The sequence below is a fragment of the Heterocephalus glaber genome, unplaced genomic scaffold (genome assembly GCF_053883595.1).
Source record: "Heterocephalus glaber isolate CG9 unplaced genomic scaffold, H.glaber_assembly_v1.0 deba00001472, whole genome shotgun sequence".
NCBI classification, from domain to species: Eukaryota; Metazoa; Chordata; class Mammalia; order Rodentia; family Bathyergidae; genus Heterocephalus; species Heterocephalus glaber.
Window position 1 is genome coordinate 3,839,573 of NW_028258315.1, and position 24,485 is coordinate 3,864,057.

The 24,485-nt window shown below is 48.0% G+C and overlaps 1 protein-coding gene across 5 annotated transcripts in view; it reads left to right on the forward strand.

The window, feature by feature from the left end:
* Nucleotides 1-24,298, forward strand: part of Bphl (biphenyl hydrolase like) — a 28,074-nt gene extending 3,776 nt beyond the window's left edge. Inside the window, exons 2-9 of one of the 5 annotated variants that reach the window (XR_015439280.1) lie at nucleotides 1,690-1,793; nucleotides 4,587-4,753; nucleotides 5,717-5,870; nucleotides 11,327-11,455; nucleotides 14,798-14,921; nucleotides 22,595-22,854; nucleotides 22,938-23,090; nucleotides 23,920-24,298. Coding sequence is in view for 4 of the 5 variants with exons in the window: in XM_087181743.1 (XP_087037869.1) it covers nucleotides 1,690-1,793; nucleotides 4,587-4,753; nucleotides 5,717-5,870; nucleotides 11,327-11,455; nucleotides 14,798-14,921; nucleotides 22,595-22,805 (889 nt within the window). In the remaining variant the exon portion in view is untranslated. The remainder of the gene's footprint in view (nucleotides 1-1,689; nucleotides 1,794-4,586; nucleotides 4,754-5,716; nucleotides 5,871-11,326; nucleotides 11,456-14,797; nucleotides 14,922-22,594; nucleotides 22,855-22,937; nucleotides 23,091-23,919) is intronic. The other 4 variants (XM_087181743.1, XM_013073235.3, XM_013073236.3 and 1 more) reach the window with 4 other exon arrangements.
* Nucleotides 24,299-24,485: the final 187 nt, after the last annotated feature.

The following is a 24,485-nucleotide window of genomic DNA, read 5'->3' on the forward strand; positions in this document are numbered from 1 at the left end:
CCAACACACTCTGCACATTGAGAAGGACAGGGGAGGGGCTCCGCATTACGTAGATCCTCACCCAGCAAAATGGCTTTTACAAGCGTATTCACGCTGCCACGTGTCTAGGCCACAAAGTAATAAAGGCCAAGGGCGGCACTGTGTACTTAACTGCTAATGTGAGCCCTGTAAAATGCTAGTCAGCTCCGCCCAGGGAGTGACCTCATTTAATTCAGTAAACTCAGGAAATACTGGAGAGAACTCTTACCCACCCAGCTGCCTCAAGTCTTTTCCTCAATTAGTGCTTAGCCCTCCCTGAGTTTTCAGAGCAATCCTACGTGGCTTTTTACTCCTTCCCCCAGATAGTGAGCAAAGCAGATATGCTGATAAACACGCATTTGTTGAATGAATCTTTATTTATAGAGTCCATTTATTTGCTTCTGTCTTGCTCCTAAGATATCTACAGCCATCCTAACAATAAAAACGAATTCTCCAAGGAATAGGATGTTAATAAATTGACAGAGTTGATGGTCTTTGTTATTGCTCCTCTAATAAGATTTCTGTAGATAATGATCTTATGCTATGTCAGGCCTTCCAAATTCTGTCTTACAAATTTCTAAAAATTAACCTTCCACATTTTACGTGTTAAGATTCAGTGTGCTAGCGTTCAGCCCATTGTTTTCCACATTCTTTGTTTAAAGTTGGCAAATCAAATGAAACCAGAAAAGAAACAAGTCCTTGTTTTTTCACATGTGCTGCACTTCAGTAATCATTTTGACCAAGGGCAGAGGTAAGGGTAGGGTGAATGTGAAACAGAAAGGAAGTTAGTGGTTGATGTAAACTTCCAGACACCATGCTAGAAGAGTGGTTGCTCTAGCATCTGTCCTGGCGTGGCCGCCATGTCCCTTGCACATGTCAGTTGAGCACCTGCCTAACACTTGGTGGGGAGCTGCTGTATGGGGGTGAATCCCTGGACAGTCTGTTCTGGAGTTTCCAGAAGGACAGCTGTGGAGAGGTTAACGAGGACCCTTCGGGGCACACACATCACTCGGCAGGGCAGACACTGGCAGCATCTCTGTCCTGAGGCCCTGTCCTGTGCTACACAGAGTCCAGCTAGGTGCTGGATCGTGGAGGGTCCCTCGAGAGGGGGATTATGGGTGTAGCTACTTTACAGTCACCACAGAAATAGGTATTCAGCGTCTTAACCAGCAAGGCACGTCAGGGCAGGTAGATAGACGGCCCTGACCACAGCCCTCCTGCAGCTGACCTGAGAAGCTCCACATCTAAAGGATGGCCTTCGATCACAGCTCTCCTGGCAACCCCTGGGGCCCATCTCACCCTCAGCAGTGCCCCCAAGCTGAGGTGCAGATAGACCCAGGCTCGTTGCTCCAGCCCCCAGGCTTGTGTCCTGGTTGTGTGTTTCTGCCCACTGACTTCAGAAAACCCTAGTGCTTTGGCACTGTGAGCACCAGGCTGGGTGCTGCAACAGAGTGAAACCTGAAGACACAGTTCACATTTACAGTCTGCTAAAAAAGATGCAAGCTCATGTCACAGTTGAGGGTTGGAAACAGGCCCAGGAAAATAGCCCACAAAGCTTGAGGGGTGCTGGAGCTGACTCATGCAGGTGAAAGGGCAGTCTTGTCATATTAAAATGGTGAACTTGGCATGCTAAATCATTTTGCTTTAGGGGTTTTCTTTTTTTCTTTCCAGCACCTCAGTAAGTTCTGGCAAAGTAGCTGTGAATGGTGTTCACCTGCATTACCAGCGGACCGGAGAGGGCGAGCACCCAGTCCTGCTGCTTCCTGGGATGCTGGGTCTGGACGTGTTTAATGGAATGCTCTTTTGCATGCTCTTTAACCTCTCCAATGCCTCACAGTGCTAGATGCCAAGTACTGATCATTAATTTGGTAGAATGTTTTCAGGAATATTTGCTGCAGTTAAACTTGAGTACTTTAGAAAAGTAGATAACTTTTTGGTGTATATCTTTTTAATTCCACTAAGTACCTAGTTTTTCTCATGGGAGTGCACTGTAAAACCGTGGTTTGGGAGGGTGACGGGTCCAGAGAAAGGGTGAGGAAAGAGTCTTTGAATTAAGAAGGTGAGTGGGTGACCAGCTGTCCCAGTTTTCCTGGCATTGAGGGATTTTACAAGATGTGGGACTTGGCAGTGCTAAAACCAGGCTGGGTTGTGGTTGATCCTTCCAATTAAAATAAGAGGCAAGGAGACAAATTTAACGTTTTTTAAGGGACAAAATGAGGCTAGTGTATTACCCTCGCTGCTGTGTGGGGTATAAATAGTAAAGCCTACTGGCTCTCATCCTCATTTTACAGATCAGCAGTCCAGACATCAGAAGTTCAGGGGAAAATTTACAGTGATCCCAGGACATCGAAAATTTAGTTTTAAGGGGGTTAGGATTGTTACTTTATTTTCAATTTAGTTAAATAATCCCAGTATATACTCATTTCGTGTGATTTGCTTCTCTCTCAGAATAGGAAAGTGCTAAAATTTTTCAGTTAATTGATGGTCTTACTTGGCCCAGCCTCTGCTAATGTGGTCCCATTGTGCAGATAGTATTTAGTACCTTTTTCCCTTAAGTTATTGTAATAAAGGAGAACATTTACTCCAATAGCTGATGGCCAGCCAAGGTCATCTGTAAAAACAATTTACCAGGCTAGATTTCCATTCTTCCAGTATTGCAGTCATTGACCAGGTCTAAAAACTGTTACCTGTGTAATTTTTGTAAAACAAAAATGTTAGATTCCAAAAAACAAAAGTGACAGCCTGTCTTCCTGTCCTGTCCCCTGATACCTAGTCCCACTTCCATGGGCCTCTCAGGTCTCATGTCCTGGTAACTCTGAGTGCTCCTTAAGCACCTGTGTAAGATTTTAGTATTCTTGGTACCAGGCTCCATGTGGGCCAGAAAGATGTCTTGTTATTTCTGCAGTTGGCCTTTTAGCTTGTTCTCTTTCCCCTTCTCCCTGCCTCCTGCCCCTCCTTCAGAGTCATTCCCCACAGATGTCCCTCCATTGCAGGGACATAAAAGAAGTCCACGTGCCAGCAGTAGACACGGATGGGAGGTCCACTGATTTCCTCTGGGATTGGACTTCCTGCATGATTTGTCCAATCTTGAGAAAGGAATATCTTGGTGGGGAGCATGCTGGACCTTGGTAATGTTAAGTGATCCTCCGTCTTCTGGAATTACATTTTTATTACAGCTATGCATTGTTTTGGAAAAATACAAATGTGTTATAATAAAAGATTCATTGCCACAAATCCTCAAAATACTCCCCTTTGCTTTGAACTTATCCCATCCTTCTTGCCGCTTGCTGAAGCAGATATGGAAGTCCTCTTTCGTGAGTGTCTTTCGTTGTGCTCTGATGGCTGCCTTGACGTGCTGAATTCATTTAAAACATTTACCTTTTATGGTCATTTGAATTTTAAGGAACAGGCAAAAGTTGCACAGTGCCAGATCCTGTGGATAAGGCGGATGAGGACGCACTGTCACGTCTTTACAAGACTGCCTTTCTGTTGGATGGCACTTGGCAGCAACATTCATGGTATTTTTGATCACATCTCATAAAGACACTCATGAAAGAGGACTTTCAGAACTGCTTCAGAAGTGGCAAGAACAATGGGATAAATGTGTTAGAAGCAGCAAGGGAAAATGTGTTGAGGGGGATTCATGGCAGTGTGTCTTTTATTACAATAATTTTTAAAATGTGAACATTCACTGTGTAGTTTGATCACACTGCATAATCGATCAGGCAAGGTATTCAGTATTCACTTGCAGCCTCAGAAATCAAGCAGACCTTGCAGAAAAATGCTGACCTGGCCTGAACTTAGCTCCTGGGGTGTGGCCTTGCACAGTGCAATGGGGTGATCACGCCAGCCTTGCATGACCATGTGGCCGAGGCTGTCAAGGCTGCCTGAGGTTCAGCGCAGTTCTGCTTGTTAGTGGAGGCTCTTTTGTATTATTTTAATGAAAGAAACTGGTTTATTTCATACACCCTTTTTCAGTGATTTTTTTTTTTTTTTGGTACTGGGGATTGAACTCGGGGCCTTGCACTTGCAGGGCAGGTGCCGGAACCACTGAGCTAAATCCCCGGCCCTTTTCAGTGATTTTTGATTATAACTACAAAATAAAATCTTCAGGGCTATTCATATTAGCTCAGTTTTAAAAATCTGGAATTTTAGAATTCTCCTTTGAATAATTTAGACCAAATGTAATAAATTTGTTTATAGATGTTATTGGGATTTATTTCATTTGAAAATAATTTATTTTTTAAAAACCCAGAAGCGCAGCATGTAGCTAAGTTTATTTATACGGTTTCATTAATTCTTTAAAAATGAGGCTGAGAGGATTTAAATTGAGGCATGAAAGTCAGAGAATACCGCACAGACGGAAGGACCCAAGTCCCCGTCCTTTTCAAAACAGCCACTAGAGGGCGATCGGAAGCAGGGCTGAGCTCTGGGTTAGTCTTCAACCCAGACTACTTTGCGGATTCAGTTTTGATTGCTTTATAAGATTTTTGCTGCTTCTGTTTTTACTCTGATGTGTTTGATACAATGAAAGCATTCACCAGAGGTAACCAAGTGTCTGTTTTCAGGAAGTGGAGAGACAGATTTTGGACCCCAACTTAAAAGCCTCAGCAAGAAGCTCTTCACCGTGGTTGCCTGGGACCCTCGAGGATATGGGCATTCCAGGCCCCCAGACCGAGATTTCCCGGTGGACTTTTATGAACGAGATGCAAAAGATGCGGTGGATTTGATGAAGGTGGGTCTCTCACAGAAGGCTCAGGCGGATAGCCGGGCATCTCTTCACTTATTTTGTCTAATTTTTGTCCTTTCTCTCTAACAAGGTAACACCACGTGACTCCTATCACATGGGAGTACAGTGCACATTCTGTTGTTTGTGGACACTTCAGTTCTGATTTTTTTGCTGTTACGAGCAATGTTGTTGTGGACATACTGAGCCTGTCTCCTGGTACATGTGTGTGAGAGTTTCATACGAACTTCGGAGACGATGTGCTGGATTGTAGAAGATGCAAATATTCAGTTAAACATAGTGCCAAACTGTTATCCATAGTAGTTACACCAGTGTATAATCCCAGCAGCAAATCTGTTGGACTAATGTCTGTTAATTCTTTAACTTTTATTCTACTTCTGTTCCTAGGCAGCATCTCCCAGGTGTCATCTGTGTCCATTTTCTTTGCTAAACACATTTTCAGGTCCTGGGTGATTCACCCAGGGACTTACAGCTTCCCTATGACACTGTTCTCTTCCAACCTGACTCCGGTCAGCTCTTCCCACAGCTGCAGTCAGTGGCTTTACCAGAGACCTTACTTCATTTCCCCAACAAATCTGCAGTCCCTCTCTAAGCTGCACACTTGTTCTCAAAGCCCTGTCCAGGTTCGTGTGCACACACAGGTGGAGCCACCCTTTGCCATGTCCAGTACAGGTAATGGCCACTGATCTACTCCTGGACATTTCGCCTAAGCAGAAATGCAGCTGCCTCACAAGTCAGCCAGTGCTGTGTACTCTGTTCCTGTGACAATTGCATCTCTACCAAAGCTAAATGAGAGGGAGCATTATGTTGTCAAGTGGTGGGATGATCAGGACTTTTCCTGAATTACTGCTGATACCCCAGGCCCCAGACCTACACTGATCCCGGTCGTCATCTACGCTCAGGCCCACAGAGGAGCACTGACTGCCGCGTGTTTCACTGTATCTGTCGTAGGCGCTGAACTTTAAGAAGGTCTCCCTGCTGGGGTGGAGTGGCGGCGGCCTGACCGCGCTCATCGCTGCTGCCAAATACCCGGCCCACATCAGCAAGATGGTGATTTGGGGGGCAATCGCCTACATTACTGATGAGGATCAAAGGATCTATGAGGGTAGGTTCTGCCCCCACGGTGGCGGGAGGTCGGGCACCTCTTGCTCCCTTCGCGCCTCTGACTTTGATGTGATGAGCACTCGTGGCCCGTCCACTTCCAGCTCCGACTCTGAGGCCGGAAGAATCAGGAGTTCTCAGAAGAGCAGTTCGATTTAACCCGTCTTTCTATTTCCAGAAGCAGAACTCCTGTGATTCAGGAAAAGGCTAGGGAAAGGCAGTATCTGCATTGACTGCCATTGACAGTGACTCAGGGAAGGGCATGGGAAGGGTTACTCGTAACCTCCTCTGAAGTCAGAGAGTGTGAAAGGACTCAAAGGTGAGCCCTGATATCCAGATTCCAGGAATGTTTGTGCTGTTTTCCTTGTTAAGGTTGCCCCTCAGGCTTCTTTTTCGGGAGCTAGCAGCATAGAGCAGGGGCCAGCAAACTGCAGCCTGTGGGTCACCTTTTGTAAAGTGTGGGTGGAAATCAGAGAAGCTCATCTGTGAGCCCGAGCCGGAGCCTGGAGCCCGAGCTGGGTTGGCCACCCCCACTTCCTAGGCGAAAGGGGAAGCTGGCCTGGGTCAGCTCACCACCTCCTCAGGCTGGCAGCGCTGGTCCCAAGTCTGCTTCCAGCAGCCCCGAGGCAGGTCTAGATGGAGCAGGCGTTTCTCCCCTCACACGTCAGTATCTACACAAAGCCTGTTTCGAAAGTTGCTCTGTCACTGCACAAAAATAGTTTGCAGACCCTGGATGAGGCTCACTATCTTTCCATTGTTCTGCGATTTGGAGGCCTTAGTAAGCTCCAGAGGCAAATGTCCTGTGAAGAAAGACATGGGGACTCCTAAGCGGTGAGTCTGCTTTCGTGACCAGCCCTGCCTGTCTTCCCACTGTCCTGTGCTTCCACTGGCTCAGTGCTGGCCTCCTGCAGAGGAAGCTGTGGCTCGGAAGCCTCTGCCCCTCCCGAGCCTCCCACTTCCAGCCCCTGGACCCTTGCTGTCAGCCTGCAGAGGTGGGTGCCGCCCCTCCTCCAAAGCATCGCCCCTCCTCCTGTGACTGCCACCTTACCACCCTTCATCCTTTACCCACTGTTTCATTGTTTCGGCTCTGATCATTCTTATTTTCTCCCTTCTGCTTCCTTTGGGTTTCAGTTTGATTTTTCTTTTCCTAGTCCCACAATAGAAGGTTAGGTTACTGATTTGAGACCTTTCTTCTACTGTAAGCATTTAATGGCATAAATTTTATTCTAAGTGCTGCTACATGTGAGCTTCCTACAAGTTTCTGTTTGTTTGTCTTACTTTGTTTTTTGGTGTTTGAGACAGGGTCTTGCTGTGTAGTCCAGGCTGGCCTTGAACTCACTATGTAGCCCAAGTTGGCCTCAAACTCCCAGTGATCCTCCTGCCTCAGCCTCTCAGGTGCTGGGATTACAGGCATGCACCACCATGCCCCTACAAGTTTTGATATGTTGTATTTTAATTTAGATCAGAACATTTTCTAATATCCCTTCAGACTTTCTCTTTCACCCATAGTTTTTGAGAAGTATATTATCTAATTTCCAAATACTTGAAGTTTTCCAGATATTTTTATGCTATTAGTATCTAGTTTAATTCCATTAGATTCAGAAAGCACACTCTGTGAATTCAGTTCTTGGAGGTTTATTAAAGGTTTGTTCTGTGCCCCACAACATGGCCTGCCTTGATCTGAAACTGAGTTCTTTAGTTCCTGACCTCTCCTGTCCCTCATCCTGCTCACTGTTCTTTAGGTCCTGCCCCACAGTCCACCTGGGCATGTGAGCCCGAGCCTGAGGCCTCTCTTGGGGTGCCAGCCTCCCTCTTCCCTTTCCACCAAACTCGGACTGCATTCTGCTGCTGCTGGACCCATGATCCTCTTTGCTTTTTACCACCCTGCTTTTCCTTCCCCCGCTCGGGTCAGGTCCTTTCCTCTGACAGTCGTTTGTCCTCATCGGCAAGAGTCCTTTAGAAGGCAGTAAATTAAGCTTTACCATAGCAGGGATGTATAGCAGAAACCATGCTGTCTGTATTTACAGGGTTTAGTGCCATCTGTGGCTTCGGGCATCCCAGGGGCTCTCAAATGTGACATCTGTCATGGGTGAGGCGCCGCTGTACGACAGTTGCTGTTTGTAAGTTCCTCCCTGGGCCATGAGGACCTTGAAGGCAGAGTCCTTGTCTCATGCAGGTTGTCAGTGGCAACTGATGCACAGCAGCTTTCACATGGCCTGTGGGTGTGTTCACAAACCAATGATGAGCGAGCAAGTTCTCTTCATTACCGTTCCAGTACTCAGAAAGAGAATATATCTGATTCTTTGGGATCCAAATTAGTTCTGTTTTAGATCAGCAAACAGTTTGATTCAAATGATTATTTTGAGAACTTCACCATGAAACATAATTACTACTTAATTTTTAGCAGTAATTATGCTTTGGGGCAAAACTGGCTTCTTGAAATAAATTAGCTGAAGTAAATATGTAAATACAAAGGATATTTTTGAGTGCACGTTCCATGCCAGGCACTGTTGTTTTTTTTGTTTTTGTTACCAGGGATCAAACTTGGGTCCTTGCGCTTGCGTAGCAGGCGTCGAAACCACTGAGCTAAATCCCCGGCCCTAGGCACTGTTGATAGCACATTTTATGTATTAACTTATATACTTTGTACCCCAGAATATTACTAGGATCCTTGTTTTTCTGATGAAGCCACAGCACTGTTTGCTTTGCAGCAGGGTCAGATCCCTGGCTCCCTGTGGCAGAGTGAGTTAGGGCAGAGCTTTGGGCTCACCCAAGCATGGCCCTTGACCGCCGTGCCTGATGTGCACATCTGGCTCATACAGCTGCACCTGGCTTCCTGCCCCTGGGGACTCAGATATCACTTCCTGTGGGAGTCTGATGGCTCGCCCTGGACTTGACATCCCATTGATAACCTCTCCCCATGCCTGCCTTTACTATGTGAGTTTATTACAAGGATCTCTTGCTATCCCTCTATGATAACTTTATTTTTTTATTTTTTGGTACCGGGGATCGAACTCGGGACCTTGCGCTTGTGAGGCAGGCAGTGGAGCTAAATCCTCAGCCCACTATGATAACTTTATATTTCAGCAAGAAAAATGTCTTCATATTGAACATTGGTCAGTTGGTTCTTAAAGGGTCTGGACCTTTGCATCCCAGGAACTTTTTTTTCCTAATTGGTTTTTTACTGTGATAGGTACAAGTCAAACCATACGTGAAGCAGGACATCCTTGAACCCAGCCTGGAGCGCATGGTTGATCACCGCTAATGCCCTTGTTGTGTCCATGTGCTTCCTCCCAGTTCACCCCAGCTTCCACCTGAGCTTAGAATCCACTCTATGCCTTTGAGAAAACAGTCCTGTTGCACACTCTTATATTCCTAAACAGTGCACAGTCTAGTTGTCTTCAAGCTTTGCAGAAGCGGCTTCACACTGTGAATCATCTTCTCTGACTTGCCTTTTTCACAGCATCTTGCATTTCTCCGATTCATTCATGATGTTGCTTGTAGTTGCCTGGCAATTGCTTCCATTGCTGTGCTATATTTCAGGGACACTGGGACACTCTTTGGCCGGCCTCTTGCCAGTGGACAGCTGGTTTATCTCCCGTGTTGCTGCAAAACTCACCCTACTGTCACCAGGCCCCAGGATCGCAGTGTCTTCAGGGCGTGTGACATTGCTGAGGGTCACGTGCTCAGACACAGTGTTACAGGTGGCGAACTGTCACTCATAACCTGAAAAGAAACAACTGAGCCTGAGCTCAGAAGACCCACATTTGCCCCTCCCTGCTGGGGGCTGCCTTCCCCCTGGAGCGGCCCTTGGAGCCTCTGCCTAAGCCCACTCTCTGCTCTCACAGACACTTCAGACGTGTTCAGTACTTACCTCCTTCCTGTCCCCTACTCTGCCGGGATTAGGTGTCCTGGAAGATCTAGCTTTTCTAGTGCAAGATCGGACCCTCCTCAGGGCATGGCTGCCAGAGGGGCCCTTTTATAATTTGGGAGGGAGGTACTGGAAGTCCGACCTCGGGTCTCAGACACACACCATCTGCTACTGAGTGACCCCATGAGCCCCTCCAGGGGAAACTTTACTGGCTTTCTTCGCACCATCTTGCCGACTTTTTTCTCCTTTTCCCACTCTGCAACTCTCCTCTCTCTTCTTCTCCAGCCTCCCCTCATCTTGATTTCCTGGCTGCGTCATGCCTCTCTGAAGTCCTTAGGTTGCTGTGCTGAGTAGCTCAGCCCTTCCTGTTCCCATAGTCAGCTCACCCCAGCTCACCTCTGAATATTGACGCCAGTCCACAGAAGCCAGGGCAGGTCCCTCCCGTCACACCCCACCCTGGTCAGAGGCAGTCCTGTAAGCAGCAGTCTTCCCTCCATTCAGTGAGTGCATGTGGAGTCCTGCCAGTGCCCACACTGTCCAAACTCTGCGTGGAGTATTCTTGATGTGAGTTCGTTTTGTCAGTGTCATCTTGTCTCTCAGGTGTGTCCTTTAGCAGAAGCCCTGAAAACCCTCAGCAATATTTATTAAGCTCAAGAGCACTAGGATCTTTATCACAGTGTTTAAAGAAATACAGAAAAAATTGAGCTGAGTAATTGCCTTTGTGGATTAAAAACTAAAGATAGTTTTTAACTTATTTCTTCAGTAGCAGAACTTGTTATTTTATGAACAATTTGCATATGTTTCTCAGTGTACCAGAAAAAAACTCCTTTACAAATATAGCTGGCCCTCTGTATCTATATCCATGAGTTCTTCATCCTGTATTCAAGCAGCCATGGTTGAAAATATTTGAAAAAAATATATATCTATACATAATGTGTACAGAGTTTTTTTCTTGCCATTGTTCCCAGTCAATACGGTGTAACAACAGCTTCCATAGCATTTAAATTGTGTGGCTGTCGTAGTCATCTGGCAGAGACTGGACGTCTGAGGAAGATGTATGCAGGTTCTACACTTTAGAGAGGGGTTTGCACACCCACAGAGTTTGGAACCCACGGGGCCTCCCGGGACCAATCCCTCCAGATACCAGTGGGGTACAGGGTGCCCCTCGCGCTCAGGGACCCTGCTTAGGGGAGTTTTCCTTTATCTCACAGTGTAACATGAAGCACTCAGTGCAGGTCTGATTGCATCCCTGTGATAAGTATTTACTGAGGGCCTGTTTTGTGGGAGGCAAAGGCCTTGCGACAGAGGTGCAGCACTGGGGCGCATGCCCTAAGGGGGAGGCAGACACAATCACTGATACAGGAAACAGCAAAGCAGAGAGTGCTAGGCGGAGGAGCGGGAGAGGAGGGATCTGGAGGTGGGCGAGTCGCTCACTGACAGGGAGCCAGCATGCGGATGGACGCAAGGGAAGGCCGTCCTGGCAGATGGATCCGCAGATGTGAGGCTCAGGGGTAGCTGGAGCTTGGGGTAGGGGAGATACCACCTTGGTGTGAGACAGAACTCATCCAGTCAGCACTTTTGTTTTTCAGGTATCCGAGATGTTTCTAAATGGAGTGAGAAGGCGAGGAAGCCTCTAGAAGCCCTGTATGGGTATGACTACTTTGCCAAAACCTGTGCAAAGTGGGTGGATGGCATGCAACAGTTTAAACATCTAGATGGTAGGTTGCATCGACAATTTAATGATTCCTTTGCTGAGTAGAGAGGATGGTGGAGGCCTCCTTTGTATTCCAGCATTCCTCAGCGGCTCATGAATCCACCCATTGCCCTTGCACAGTGACGTGTGAATAGAGAACCTAGGCATTGCGCACAATATGCGTTCTGGTATAATAGTCTGCCTTGAACTCGAGACAGGGCTCGTGTATAAAGGTTCATATTGTTGAGCCTTTACAAGTAGACTGTTCTTTTTTCCTCAGTCCTTTGTGTGTGTGATGACAAAATAATTCTTCAGGAGCCTCTGTTTTCTGTTTTCTAATTCCAGAATGGGTAATTAGAAAACAAACAGCTGCAATGTAGACAATGTTTTTTCCTTTTTGTCCATGTAGCTGTCATCCCACTACACATCTGTTACTAGGACACAAAGAGGAAGTTTCATGATCTTCAACCTCAGAAGAAATCATGTAGGGAACAGAGTTTTAGTACTTTTCTCATCTGCAGAACTAAGTTATGTGACCTTAGCCGTGAGTGAGTATCTCTCTTTTTACCTGGACATTAGCAAGATTTCCATGAATAGTAAGAGTTGGTATTTTTGGTGTCTTTAAAAGGAATTCTGAATTACAGTGTATTTTTATACAGCTATATGTTAGCTTTCTGTTATAACAGATACCTGAGATGATGAACTTAATACAAGTGTTTTAGTTGACTCACAGTTTTGGAGGTTTACTCCATGGTCAGTTGGCTCTATTGTTTTAGGGCCTATGGCAAGGCAGTGAGCCATGGCGGGAGCAGGTGGCATAGCAGAAACAGGAAGCAGAGAGAAAGAGGGGGAGCCTGGTATCCTGCTGCCCTCAAGGTCATGCCCCCAGTGACCTGAAGACCGCCCCAGGGCCCCACCTCTTAAAGGGCCCACGGCCACCCATGGGCGCTACTCTAGAGAGCAAGCCTTCTACACATGGGTCTCTGGAAAACACCCTAGACCTGAACCATAACGAAACTAGAATCTCACTGTTTTCCTAGGGGTTTTTGTTAATTGTTTTTTTACTTGCTGAAAGACTAGAGCTGCTAAGATCTAATCTTGGAGCAAGCACGAGGTCCTAAGTTTGATCTCATGTACAAAAAAAAAAAGTTCTTATATTTGGGCCAGGGATGTAGCTCAGCGGCACAGCACCTGCTTGGCAAGCACAAGGTCTGAACAAACTGCTTGTGATGGAAAGGCCAGTTTGTTCCATCTAGCAGGCAGTCATCTCCAGTATGAATCATGTTATCAAAACTTGCACAATGAACAGTGCCTTTGGAAATATTATTTACAGATTAAATTGAAAACAACAGATACGTGCCTTAAAGTGATCCTGTTAAATGCAGTAGCTCCCATAAAAACAGGCCCCTGAAATGGGTTTCCCTCTATTCTTTTTTTTTTTGGTTTTTTGAGACAGAGTCTTGCTGTATAGTTCCAGCTGGCCCTGCACTCACTGTGTAGCCCAAGCTAGCCTCAACTCATGGTGATCTTCCTGCCTCAGCCTCCCTAGTACTGGGATTACAGGTGTACCACCACACCTGGCTTCCCTCTGTTCTTAAAATTAAAAATACCATAAAACAATGTCTGAAACAGTTTTCCATTAATGCATTAATGACCTCACATTATAAAATATAAACTTTTATACTTTATTGAAGAGGGCAGTGAGAAGATAAGATCCAAAAGCGAACATAGAGTTAAATCCACAATTGAAAACCATGTCCTGATATAGAGGGCCCAGCAGTGTGGGGATTACATGCTGGTGAGACCAGTAATGATTTATCTCCCGTCTGTGCTGTTGGCAGGGGCCCTTTTCCCATAATGCACACTGGAGGTGATGTACATACAGTTTAGCATAGGGATTAATTCCACAGCTTTGGAGCCGGGCGGGCCTGGGTTTGACTTCTGGCTGCACACTTGGCTTGCTGTTGGGGTGGATGTGGGCAAGTGACTTCATTCCTCTGAGCCTCAGTTTCCTGTCTGTGACCTCATAATCTTGGGATGACATAAGATAATATAGGTTCAGCCGTGGTGCACTGCTACGTGCAGCGTGGATCACAACAGGCAGCTATTACTGTTATTAGAAAAGTACCCATTGACGAGTGACTGTGCCTGCTGAATGTTTTTGGACCTGTAACTGCATTGGCTAACAAGTGCACAGTGATTCCAGCACTCCTTGGCACAGTGTGCGCTCAGTAACACTGGCTTCCATCACCATCTGACAACACAGTTCGTGGTGTGTGCCATCCAGGGGACAGGAGATGGAGGCTCAGAGCCTGAAGGGGTTGTCTGCAGTCATCTCTCCTTGGGGGATGGCTGCCACCAGCTGAAGAGGCGGGCAGAGCCCAGTGTGCAGAAGCAGCACTGTGTGGCCTGGCTCTGCCCTTGCGCTGTCCTTCTGACAGCCAGGAAGGAAGGGAGGGAGGAGGAGGATGGAGCTGGCTTCGTGAATGTCCAGAGCCTTCTGAGTGGCTCTTTTTTTCAGTCTCGTGACAACTGCAGGGCACAGTAATTATTCCTGGTCAAAGCTGGGGCCCAAAGTGTTTAAGGAGCCACCAGGATCTCAGGGGCAGGAAATGGCAGCACAGGAACTACAGCCCAGGCTGACCACAAATGCCTCTGAATGGGGACTAGGTCCTCAAAAGCTCTCAGAGGGATGGCAGTCAGGTCGGTCACCGAGACACTAATGGTGATGTCCGTCGTAACTGCGAAGAGCTTTCCAAGTGCCAGGCATCTCCCCAGAGGTAGATGGGCTGCCCCTCTGTTGTTTGATTTTCCTACAGTTCTACACGAATTACGAGTTTAAACCTGACAAAGGTGCTTGTTTACTATTAGAACTGTAAAACAAAGAGAAGCAAAAAGGAAGTCCCAAGGATGTTAGAGCTGGAGGGAACCCCGAATCCAGACCCTGATTTCACAGACAGGGTACTTGAGACCCCCAGAGGGGCACTTGCTCCCCTTGACTACCCGTGTGAGTGAGGTAACTGTCTCACAGGAGGAAGGTGTGTTTGGGCTCACGGCTCTGAAGGTCCCACTGCATGACAGTGGCCTAGTGCAGCCACCCATGCGGCGGGTGCGTGGCAGAACAGGACCACTTCCATCGTACACCAGGAAGCAGAGGGAAGAGGACAGGTTGGGGCCTCGTGTCCCCAGGAACCTAGAGACGTCCCAGTGCCTCTCCCAAGAAGCCAGCACGCTCTATCTAATGCACCTCTCTAGGTCCGGCCTTAGCCCTGAGGCTTCTGGGGAGCATTCACAGCCCAGACCACTGGACGGGTCTGAGCTGCGTCCTTCCTGCCTCAGGCCAGTGCCGGTGCTGTTTGTCTTTCAGGTAACATCTGTCGGCACCTGCTGCCCCAGGTCCAGTGCCCCACGCTCATTGTGCACGGAGAGAAGGACCCTCTGGTCCCACGTTTTCATGCTGACTTCCTGCACAAGCACGTGCGAGGGTCACAGTGAGTCTCACCCCTGCCCCAGGGCCCAGTGTCAGTAAATGAGTGTCTGTGCGTAGGGCCTGGCGGGAGGAGGACAGTGGCCTTGACTGGCGGGGAGGGGGATTGGAAGGAAGGGACCCTTCTGAGCCGGGTCCTTTGCTGTTGTGAAGGGCGAATATGTGAGCAGGCCCTGAGTTTTACAGCGTGGCCACAGTTTAGATTTATCCAGGCGTGGTTTACTGACACCGTTGCATGTACTTTGGGAACTTTTAGTTTAGTTTTTTTTTAAATCATAAAAGCTTCCTACCTAGTAAATAAATTTGTAAAACCAAAAAGAGAAAAAAATGGCTGCCCTTTGCTCACCACCCATTTAAATACTATCATTATTAGCCATTTTCAACATACATACAATCACATGCTATATTCAACTTTGAACCCTGCTTTTTTCCTCACTTTAAATTACGCGGTAAACTTTTCATGCTTTTTCGGCCTGAAATATGGATGCACCCAAATGAGAAATCTGTTACTGAGCATCACAGAGGATAGCGTGCAGCAGCCGTCCTGGCAGCTCGCCTGACTAAATGGCAGTGCCTTGGTCTTTCCGTCCTATCTCTGCCAGCCAACTTTGACATCAGAAAGCCCCGTGAGATATGTCAGCAGCACTTGTTATCCAGTCCCATCAATTACTACGTGAAATGGAAATGTGTGTTTTAGATACCTCGGCTGGCACAAGAGCCAGACAGAAACCTGGAGCTGAGTACAGACCTGTTGCCTTCACACATAGGAGATACATACCCTGGTGACAGTGGGGTGTGATGGGGAGATCAGTGGCCTGATTTCTGTTTTGAAGCAAGTATATTAGAAAATTAACATCCAAATGAGCCTTGGCCCTTCGGAGACTGCTCAGAATTACTCAGGATGTCTTTGGATTCCATGAAGCTCTTTGGCAATTGGGCTTGATTAGAGACATAAGAACCCCCCCCCCATATGTCTGTTCCCAGTGCCTACCAGGCCCATCCTGCTCCAGGTGGTTAGCAGTGGTCCCAGCCCTCCACACCTGTAGTCCCCAGGGGAAGGAGTGGAAACCTTTTTCCTGCCTCCTCCTGGGGCTCTTCTAACTGTAGATTTCTCTCAGATTTTAAATGTGGGGAAATATTTCTTATTCTGCAGAAAAATACAATCACTGTAAACCTTTATACTACCTATATGGCATTCTTTAAAATAAAAGGCATCTCTTTATTCCACATATTTCCTCCTATACAAGTTTAAGCATAAATAAACAAATGAGCATCTGTAATGAATAATCCATGTTCCATTTGAATATAGAGTAAGTAAAGACTAAAGATAGAGCTTAGATTAAGATTATATGGTGAGGGCCAGGGATTTAGCTCAGTGGTGTCGCTGCCTGTCTCTCAAGTGCAAGGTCCCGAGTTTGATCCCCAGTACAAAAAAAAAAAAACCTGATTAACAATTTAAAAATTTTTTTTAAAAAAGATTATATTGTGGGTGGAAATAAAGATGTAGAGAAGTTTACAAATTGACTTAGTAGGCAGTAAGGCAGTTTCCAAAGTAGACTTATAAAATTGTAATGATAAATGATTGTGGTACAAAGTTCATTTTCTTATTAATCCTTCCTAAAGTTTTCCACATAATCTCAGTCTTTGTGTTTTATTTTAATTTTGTATATTTACAGTGTACAATTTGATGTTTCCATATAGAATTTTATATTTTAGAAGATATTTTACATACAATATTTCATTATACTTCACAGCAAACTTATGGAAAAAATATGTTTCACAGATGAGAAATCAAGGCTGAATCATGTTAAGCAATCTTTCAAGCTTGCATAGTTAGTAAATGACAAATCCTACATTTTTTCCCCTAATACAATGCTTTGCCATGGTAGCACAGCTGCGCCTCATAAAGGCACTCTTGATGGATGCTCAGATTCCTAGAATGATATGTTAAGTGGCTTGGTTAATTGTCTTCCAGCTTCAGAAAACACAAGTTTTTGCACACTAACATGCAGTAAGTTGGATGTGTTCCCTTAAAGAGCCAGGTTCAATAAAAGTCAGTCTGCAGTGGTTTGGGTCAGGAATTCTGTCCCAGACCTGTCTCCTAGCAACAGAATATATCGATATGGGAGAGAAATGCTCTCTTTCCATGCATATATTAATTGTTCCAGCAGATTATTTTTATGGAAGATCATTTTCTTGAAGCAATATTCTTTGGAACAAATGAATTTTAGGTAAAGTGTTACTGATGGTGCTTGTCTAAAACTGGCCTATAATTTCTACTCCCTCTGCTATAAAAGCCCTTTGTGTTGGCCATGAGTTTTCCTGGAACATGGTTGTTTTATTTGAGAACCCACAAAAGGAAGGTGAATTCCTTGAGAACCCAAATCCTCCTATTATTCTGTGTCCCAGGCCATTGATGACAGGAAGCAGCTCAGCACTGCAAGCTTCTGATGTACTTCCCTTCCCATTGCTTTGCCAGGTGCATTTGTGGTTAAACTTACAGGCGTTGTCTATGCCTTCAGCTTTTCACCAAGAAATACATACTGTGTGTGAAGTAGGCACCAAGCTGCTTTTTCTTCCTCAGTGAGACCTGCATCCAGGCTGTGTTAATTTTTTTCTCCTCTCTTCATTTATCTTTGTGGGCGGGGAGTCATGGAGTCTCTTGGAAACAAAGGCTTCACAGATCAGTCAAGTTCCATGGTTTTAAAAATGTGTGTTTAGGCAGTGATTTCCTCCCTGTAACTGAGTCTTAGACGGAAGTCAAAACATGAAACACAATGACAGCTGCCCTCACTGCAGCAGCAGGCGGTCTGCCTTCCCGGTCCTCCTGCACCATCCCTGGCCTCCGGGCCCCGTGTGTCCAGACTTCCTTCTGTGCTGACCAGTGCCCACTTCACTGCCCCTTCCCTGGCTCACCACCCTCTGCAAGGGCTCCTGTTACCAGGTGTGGCATCACCCACAATCCAGCCCAGCTCACAGTCAGGGCAGGCTTTCAGAGGAGAGGTTGGACCCCTCTGACTGGGGTCGGGAGGTGGGGACCGATAGGGAGGGAACAGTGGGGCTGGGCCAGCCCACAAGCAGGTGCAACTGCACAGCCAGGCCCAGCCGTGTGTGCGCTCAAGATGTGGTCAGTAGCCAGGGCCGCTGTGACAGTGACAGAGATTTACAGACACTTGCCCGCTTCCCCCCACCTGATGTCACAAGGTGTCAACTCTACAGTGATGTCAGAGGTACCAGTACACCCGTTCCGTTTCTCCTTTTCAGTACAGTACTCAGTAGCTTATGGGAGATAGCGTCTTATTGTGAAATGGTCTTCACATTAGATGATTTTGCCCGGTGGTAATGGTAGGTTAATGCAAGCGTTTTGAGCGCGTCTAAGGTAGGTGAGGCTGTGCTGTGACATCCAGTGCGGTGAGTGTGTTAGATCCATTTTTGAGTTACAGTGCCTTCGTGTGTGGTGTGGGTTTTTGTGCTTTGCTGGGCATTGAACCCAGGGACTCACAATGCTGACCATGTACTCTACCACTGAGCAGTGCCCTCAGCCCCAGGATTCTCAACCGATGATGGGTTTATCGAGACCTCGCCCCATCAGAAGTGGGGAGTGTGGGTGTTTGCTCTGAGTTCTGGAGTCCAAGGTCACAGTGTCGGCAGGGTTGGTGTCTTTCGAGTCTCTCTGTGGTTGGTAGCTGGCCGTCATCTCCGTCTTCACATCATCTCTCTGAACCTGTGTCCCAGTTTTCTCTTTTTTTTTTTTGGTCCCGGGGATCGAACTTGGGTCCTTGCCCTTGCGAGGCAAGCGGGCGAACCACTGAGCTAAATCCCTGGCCCCCAGTTTCCTCTTCTTATAAGGACATCAGACCTAGTGGATTGGGACCCCCCCCCCCAGATGACTTCATTTTGATCCTAGGGTCTGTTTAAAGCCTCTTTAAAGACTCTAGAATTTCACCGTATTAATTCAGGGGGACAGAATTCAGCTCAAGACAGTGTTTCTAAGGAGGTGCTCAGACCTCAGGAATTAGGGACCCCGCAGAGACCAGAATGGGTTTCAGAACCAGCTGCAGATGAGCAGCCCCTGCCCGCCTCCCTCTGTCCCTCAGGCCTGCCTTTGCCTGGCCTGACGGCTCCTCCTCCAGGTGACTCCCGAGCGTATCCCCTGCCCACCCCCGACCCTGCGGTCACTGCCTCCTTCCCATTCCTCCACCCGCTAGTCTTTGTCAGCCACATGGCCCCTTATTCTGCCATTTCAAGGAGCTGTGAGCATGTGACTTAATTTTCCTGCCGTTTAATACTCGAACATCCCTCCAAGGGTGTAAATGACGTGTTAAGGGCTTGGTGCACGCTGTTTGAAGCAGCAAGAGCAGGCAGCACACAGGGCCACGTCTGTGCATGGCAGGTCCCTGAGACCAGGCCAGGCAGGAGAGAACCTGGGCTCCCATCCACTCGGGCAGACTCAGCCCCTGGGGTCTGTGTCACCTGAATGGGAGAGGCAGGAAGTGGGGTGTTGCCGTTTGTGATGCTGAGCGGCAGTCCTGCAGGGCAGTCGGGACCCAGCTCCGAGAGCCAGCCGAGCCTCCTGGAGCACCCTGGGAAGCTCTGCTGGACCTCTGCATCCTCGTGTGTAGGGTGGGGGTGATGACATCTAGCATCTCAAAACCTTTCCCGAGGCATGAGCCACACAGTTCGGGCTCTACCTTGTGGATGGAATGCCAGTGCGAGTCCGGCTGCAGGGCGCCCAGGAGATAAGGTGGATCATGTGACATTCGGCAGGGCCAGTGGGCCTCTGTCCCCGGCGCCATGGTTCGGTCGGTGTGTGGTTGTCCAGAGAGCCAGAGCTAACAGACGTGAGGGGTGTGCAGAAGGGCTCATCCGGAGGAGCCCAGCAAGTCCCAAGGTCATGGGGATGGAAGCTGGAGGGCGAGGGAGTGGTAGGGTGGTTCTGCTCTGACCGACCAGTGGCAGTCTCCAGCCGGGAGAATGCTGAGGTCCAGACTGAAAGTCATCAGGCAGGGAGGGCTCTCTTACTCACCTTCCCCCCTTTTTCTCTCTCTCCTGGTACCAGGGCCTGAACCCACAGCCTTCACACTGACCTACACCCCCAGTCCTTTCTTATTTTTTATTTTGAGACAAAGTCTTGCTGTGTCGCTAAGTCCCTCGTGCCAGGCTGGAACTTGCCACCCTCCTGCCCCAGCCCCCTAGAGTGCTGGGAGTACAGGCCAGGCTATCACACTGACCTGTCAGCCCCTTTTCTCTATGCGAACGTTCCACAGATTGGAGGAGGCCATCTGCTGTACTCTGTCTACTGACTCAAGTGCTTATCAAAGCCAGAGTGATGTTTGCCGAACATCTGGGCACCCGAGGCCCAATCAGGTTGATGTACGAAATGAGCCATCCCAGTGGGGAAGTGCTGATGATGCCTGCTCTGCTGTATTCATGCCCCCTGGGGGTGAGCTGGCAGTGTGACAGGCCGTCTGGGTCAGCAGGGAGGGAAGGGCCTCTTCCTGCCTGCCCACCAGTGGTCACACAGCCCTTGCCCCTGGGCCAGGCCAGCTGGAGCCATACACCAGCTGGAGTGACATGAAGTGCCAAGGTGAAAAAGATCCACACTGGACCAGGGATGTAGCTCAGTGGTTGGCGCTTGCCTTGCAAGCACAAGGACCTGAGTTCGATCCCCGGTACCAAAAAAAAAAGATCCACACTAATGACCAGGGTTCCTTTTCAGCAGCATAGACAAGTGAGGCCAGGCTACCGAGAAGAGAGAGACACTGAAGGGAGGGTGGTGGTGGAAGCATCCATGGAGGCCACTGCTGCCTGGGCATCGGCTCCCCATCCCTGCCTCAGTGCCCGGTGCCCGGTGCCTTTCCACACTGCTGACCACCCCGCCCCTGTTCCTCCTGGCACTGACTTAATTCCTCCCTGCTGACCACTCAGGAGGCCACACCGGGCTCTGCTCAGGAGTGGCTCCACACACAACCAGCCAGTGCCTACGGAGTCAGGTCCTTCGTATTTCAAAGAATAGAGCCCAGCCCTTTCTAGACCCATCTTACCCGCATTTTGCAGAACTTTTCTTCAGGGAAGAATCTTCCAGTTGGAGCTTGTCTGTCAGCCAGCAGGCATAAGTAAAATCGTGCTCCCTGAGTCAGAGTGCTTCTTTAATATGCTGTACATAAGTTGAACTTGATAATGGCCTTTATAAAGACCAGTGCTTACTATGCGCCTGCAGGCTGGGCTGCATACCTCACATGCATTCTCATTTCATCCTCAGAACAATCCCATAGTGCAAGTTATTGCTGCCCCATTGTGCAGAGGAGGGATGGTGGCTTAGTGAAATGATGCTCCCTTCCAGGACAGAGTCTGTGCTGTTGAGACCAGACATGTCCTGGCCCCACAGCACCCATGCACTTAACCCTTGCTGGCACTACAACACCCACCTGCCATGGAAAGACCACTCACTGCTCAGAGGGCCCCACGTAAAAGTCTAAGTCCACCAGGCCCTGCAGAAGTGGTCTACTCAGCTGCAGCATTGCCTGCAGAACAGCTTTGGTGGCAGATTGATTTGTCTTCTGCACGCAGCATGGTGCATTTGAGAGCAGAGCTTCTCAATGAGACGTCGGCCCCCCACCCCAAATGCCTGCCTGGGTAAAGCTGGGGCCTGTGGGCTCTCGCACCTTTATCAGCTGGAAGAAGCTGGCAGTTACCCATCACTGCTTTATCCTCCGGGCTTTCTATGAGGGGCAGAGTGAAAAAAGGAAAGGCTGCCCTGGGCTGTGTTGCATCCATGTTCTTGGTGGAGGTCAGTGCAGAGATCCCGCGGCTCCTCTGGTTCCCACTCTTCCTGGTGGTTTCACACGTTCATAAGTGGGAGTATTTTCACATCCATCCAGAGTGAGGGCACAGTGCCCTATTCCTTAAGGCCCGGGAATGACCAATAGGCCTCCGAATTTAACTGGAAAACTGACAAACCTGAGGATGAGGAAGGAAAGGTAAAGCTAGGGCCTCACCATTGCCACCATGAGGTTGCTCCGTCGTGCAGAAAGAAGGTGACCACTGGGAGTGCGTGTCAGATTAGACAACTTCTGGTTCCTCCTGTCTCTCCAGAGGTGCCAGATGATGGAGAAACGGGTCCTGCAAATAGGAACTCACATACACCCTTGGACGCCCCTTCTTAGCCAGCTGAGCCCGTGTTGCCGGTGGGGTTTCTACTAATTTGCTGGAGAACGGTTGCTCGAGAACCATGCTGATGGGGTGCGTGACTGGGTCGCTTTGTTGTCTGAGTGAGAGATAGGTCAGCGGCAGAGTTGCTGCCAGGCACTGACAGCCAGTGTTTACTCCCAAGGAGGAGCACCAGGAGAGGTTTCACTCAGTTCTGCGTCAGACACGGAAAGGAAGGTGTACAAGGCCTGTGGAGTGACCCTCAGAAGGGATCCAGAGCAAGAATGGTTTCCTTCATTTTCTCGCCCATCTGCCTGTTTGTGTAAATGTCCATCTGTCTCCCCCCATCTGTCTGACCATTTTTTTATGCATGCATCCATCGTCCCAGGCAGGTCTCCCATGTTTTTAATGAAGCACATATAGTTTTGATTTCCCCAAGGTCTAGTGGTTACTAGTGGAAGAGTCCAGACAGCACTGAACAGCTGAAAAGAAGGAATTTACCGCTGGTGTCTCTTTCCTTTCTTACAGGGAGCAAGCAAATCATAGACAAGGGCTAGAGCTCACAGTAGTGAGGTTGGATGTCCACAGAAGAGCGCTTCCATGGCAGGTCGGAGTTATCTGCCTCACAGTCAAGCTTAGCTCGATAAGGGAATGCAGTTTGGCCTCAGTCTGCCCTTCTGTGACCTTCAGCATCCTTGGCAACTGGTTCTTTTTTGTCTCTCTAAAACTGAGGCCTTGAGCTTCCTTGCGAGCCTTGTGCGGGAGCCAACTGGGATCCTATCTCTGGGGTCAGTGCAACACATGCTTTTCTGAATAGAATTAAAATTGAATTACTATGTTCTACTAATTAATGGTGTTATTAACCTTCCAGGGACCTCCAAATGATGCCAACAGTCTGTCTTCCTTTTATATCCCCCTCCCCATGGCTGAGTTGCCAGAGGCCTGGCCAGCATCTTGCAAAGACAGCTCCCCTCCTCACAAGTCCTCCCTGGTCCCACTGAGGTTCTGAGAGCCGCCACTCTGGGTCAGAGAAGTAAATAATGTGGTCACTGGAATCTTGTCCAATACAGTCCTTCAGCACCTGTCATAGACAAAATGCCTTAGACTTGTGCTTATTATCAGTTTTAACATTTTTATACTCTAGCAGCTAATAAATACTGAACTCAGGGAAGGTTGTCTTTATTAAAGAAATTGCAAACCAGTCCCCTCTGACCACATCCCACTGAAAGGGAGAAGCCTGTCAGGACAGAGGGTGACCCCCAAGATGAGCTGGGAGAGCTGCAGCAGTGGCTCTCAGCACAGGGCTGCTGATGTAGTCCTGCCCGCCTGAGGGTCCTTAGGAATCCTACCACTTGTCTGGGGCTGTATTCGGGCTCATTTGCTCAGTACTCCAAAACTGATAGGGCGATTTGGAACCTTGAACAGAGCGGGCTGGTGGTGGCTGTGAATTCAGATTTGTGCTTTCCCACTACACAGATAACCCAAGGAACCTGCCCCAACCAAGGGGATTCTGGACATTTTTATCATTTCTCCAATCTTCTCTCTTAAAATCAGTTTTATTAAAATGGATTTTTTAAAGTAACCACCAGAGCACCTCCCCAGTTCTTGGTTTTCCAGCACAATGTGTCTGTGGCTATTGAGTGACTGTGCTACAGTCCCCTCAGGCTGGCCAGACCACCAGGGTCCGCCTGCGTCCACAGCTGAGAAAGTTTAGGCTGTTACCTTCCACGTCTCAGTAGGAGTCACGGGAATTGGGGGCAGTTTTGCGCTTTAGGATTTTGAGGTATTGTTGCAGAGGAAAGGGATCTTTAAGTGGTGTGCCATAGATCAAAAGCTATTAATATTTTTTGTAGGTTGCATCTGATGCCAGAAGGGAAACACAACCTGCATTTACGTTTTGCAAATGAGTTCAACAAGTTAGCAGAAGACTTCCTGCAGTGAAAGCGGCTCTAAGAACTCGTGTCTCGGTGCATCCTGCTTGGAGCTCGATCATGTTGCTTCCAGCTACAGTGTCCTTGAGCTGCCTTCCCTACATCACAGCTGCATGCAATTGCATTTCCAGGTTCCTAATCCCTCCCTACAGTGTGACCCTAATCATGATGCTGTGAAGACAGCCTCGGGCCTTCACAGCTTACAAAGCCGAATCTGATCTCGTAGCATTGAGTTTCTATCATTGTCTAAAAAAATAAATTGCTACCGTAATGTCTTTCCAAATAAAACTTAGGTGACACATTTGTAGTGTTCATATTTGCATTGTCAGGACAGCTTGGATTTATAGCGTACCCTTTATCTGAGAGGTCCAGCTCACTTGTCTTTTGATCTGTATTTATCACTTTGCTCAAGAGAAAAACTTAAGAAGAAGGAAGTCCTTCTCTAAAGACTCCCTGGGTTTCTGGAACACCAGGAAAGAAGAAAGGGC